At 40.7% G+C, this 2,870-nt stretch overlaps 1 protein-coding gene across 1 annotated transcript; it reads right to left on the bottom strand.

Annotated features, from left to right (window-relative positions):
- Window positions 1-331: 331 nt before the first annotated feature.
- On the bottom strand, window positions 332-2,010 carry LOC126336535 (proline-rich protein 2-like). Its single transcript, XM_050000350.1, has 2 exons — window positions 1,955-2,010; window positions 332-764 (listed from the first exon to the last, which is right to left on the bottom strand). Exons 1-2 carry the CDS (start codon window positions 1,991-1,993, stop codon window positions 441-443), a joined length of 363 nt encoding a protein of 120 aa, XP_049856307.1. The 5' UTR covers window positions 1,994-2,010; the 3' UTR covers window positions 332-440.
- Window positions 2,011-2,870: the final 860 nt, after the last annotated feature.

Raw genomic sequence — 2,870 nt, forward strand, 5'->3', positions numbered from 1 at the left:
CGCGCTACCGTCATACGCCAGTAGAAGTCATACAATTTCATTTGTTCACTCATTGTACCAGAAAATAAGTCTGTAATGTTTTTACTTGAATGTTACGCTAACATATCTTTGGATACGTAGCCTGAAGTGGCGCATGGCACAGTCATTAAGGAATTGGGACACTTCATCACATAGAGTACACACTGAAGTTTCTGATTACGCAGTCCATAACTGAATGAGTTATGAAACTGTACTTATGTCTCTCATATCCAATTCATCCCCCTCCTAAAGAGTTATTTTTTTGGCAGTAGGTTATTCGTTACACTTTACAAATAATGGAAACATTTATGGAGATTTTTCTATTGTGATTTAATGAGAAATAATCTGTATAATCAGGTAGAGTTAATCGTAAATATCATGGCTGGAATCTAATGATGTTTTGCAGAAATGTTTACAGGAAGTCAGAAACCCCAAAGTCCCCTAGACGGTGGTCCTGGTGGACCAGTAGGCTGTGGGCCTTCAGTAGGCTGTGGTCCACCAGTTGGTTGGGGCCCTCCAGTTGGTTGAGGACCTCCAGTGGGTTGACCTGTTGGTTCAGGACCCCCAGTTGGAGTGCCAGTTGGTCCAGTAGGTTCAGGACCCCCAGTTGGTGTGCCTGGTGGTCCAGTTGGTGGACCTGTCGGATCAGGACCTCCAGTTGGTGGTCTAGGTGGTCCGGTTGGTTGTGGTCCCTCAGTTGGTCCAGGAGGGCCAGGCGGAGTCTCCTGGCTGTGGCATGCTGACACCTGTAGTACAATGGTGTGCCACAAACTGTATGATACATTTTTTTGGAATGTGTTGGCAAGAACAGTATGAAAGCAAGCTTATTGGAAAACAGTGCAAATTCTAGCATGCCCTAGACCCTGGTGCCATATTAGGCTTTCTTGCAAGGTGGTACACAGAGAACTGTAGTTTTATTAAGCAACTGTGTACCCGTTTATGGAGCTACTTAGGAGTCGTTATAAAGGCCAGCTTAGACATGCGGTCAATGAAGCTTCATACTTTAGGGGATGGAGAAACGAGCATCAGTATTGGCATGACGTATTGCTTTTGACATCTTTGTAGAGGAACTTCGTGGTCATGATGTAGAGAAGTAACATGTATGAGATCTTCCCTAATCTCATTTAGTACACATATCAGTTGCAACCTTTTCAGAGACAATTAATCAGGACCTATTATATAAAGTGAAGTACAAAATTAACCCATTATAGCTACAGGGGACTTCCCCTCAATGAGGAGTATGACAGCTTGCTGTTAATATTTGCTAAAGCAACTTTCAACAACTCTCTCACACACCTATTGTAAAATGTTACATCAGTATACTTATTCTGTATGGGATCTGTTCATGGGTACATATTCAACGAAATGAAGAAGACAAGAAGATTAACGACTTGCAGTTTGTCGATGGTGCGCTCATGAGCGATGGATCATAACCCCATATTTATTAAGCGAATACTCCCAGTTTTATCGAAGGAAACAGTGCGACATTTGATTTAAATAATGCAGCAGAATAACACAAAGTGAAACCTAGATGAGCGGATGGGGATATGATCGCCATCGAGCCGAGTTCCATCCCAGTATCTCAACCACAGCTCTCAATGGACAACCAGCATCGGGTTTGAAGAAGGTCTATTCATTTATTGAAAATATAAATTTTAGAGTTGCTTCCTTCTCTAAGTTCCACTTTCTGTTGCCTTGAGTTCTGTAGAATTAAGATGGGAATTCCTATAGCATACCCAAATGCGTGTAAATTATCACGTTTTCGTATTTATATTCCAGAATTGAATATTATGAACGGAAACATCGGTACAAGTAAAATCTTATTTTTACATATACAGCCGCCTCTACAGAGGGTGTAGTCGTGACTGTAGCAGTAAAGTTACATGAAGCATGAGTTGCTATTTGTATTTCACAATGTACAGTCCTTACTACTCACCACAAGACACAGGAGGAGAGCTGCCACTGTCACCCTCATGGTGATGGAAGTGTTGAGGTGAGCCCGTGCTGCAGAGCTTTTATAAGGCTCGCCAACGCCTGATGTAGAGTACCTGTGGTTCCGTGACTCTTGAACAAAGGAAACGAACAGTTTGCAATCCGAGTGAGGTAGTGAGGGATCTGGTTGTATCACAAGGCCACACGGCACAGCTGCGACGAACTGAACAGCATATTGTCGATCATTTTTTCATCATAGGTGAGTTAATGCCTGGAAACGCTACTCTCGAATAGGAGAATTCACCAGTGACGATGTAGCTGTTACGTTTGTATTATGAGGTGGCACTATGAAATATTTTGCGTCTTTCGAGAGCAGCCGAAGAGTCAAACTGCGCTACACTCCACATATTCGTTTTGTTGCTCAACACTTACCACTAACATCAACTTTTGACATTGATATTAAGTGTTATTATTTTTCTTAGGTTACACACAATATACCGGGACAGTACGTTTTTTCCACGTGTGAAAAACTATCACAAAGTACGACTATAACATGTTCGTTATTACTTTATTTATGCTAGCCAGTAAATTTATATATACATTGCCCCATGTGGTTTTTTAACCATAGAATGCATGAAATGACAAATACCAATAGAAACATATAAATTCTCTGATATATTATGCATATATGTTTTTCTGTGTACAAATACGTTTCATAATTAAAACTGTAACAAAACTGTTTGGTCAATAATTTTTGATAAAGTTGCCAAAGGGATAGGAACTCTGTATATCTATTGCTGTAAAACAAATGAAATGGCATCTCATTTCTTCTCGCCATTTCGTGGCGTCTTTTCTTCTCTTTCTGTAGTAGAGTAAGCACACGTTTCTATGCACTTTGCTTTAGATAAAAGATTACTCCT

This window comes from Schistocerca gregaria, chromosome 2 (assembly GCF_023897955.1).
Source record: "Schistocerca gregaria isolate iqSchGreg1 chromosome 2, iqSchGreg1.2, whole genome shotgun sequence".
Classification (NCBI taxonomy): Eukaryota; Metazoa; Arthropoda; class Insecta; order Orthoptera; family Acrididae; genus Schistocerca; species Schistocerca gregaria.

Excerpts from the sequence above, each read along its gene's own strand:
- LOC126336535 (XM_050000350.1), bottom strand. The coding sequence starts at position 1,993 with ATGAGGGTGACAGTGGCAGCTCTCCTCCTGTGTCTTGTG. Across the intron at positions 765-1,954 it reads CTCTCCTCCTGTGTCTTGTG|GTGTCAGCATGCCACAGCCA; the intron begins GTGAGTAGTAAG and ends ATTGTACTACAG.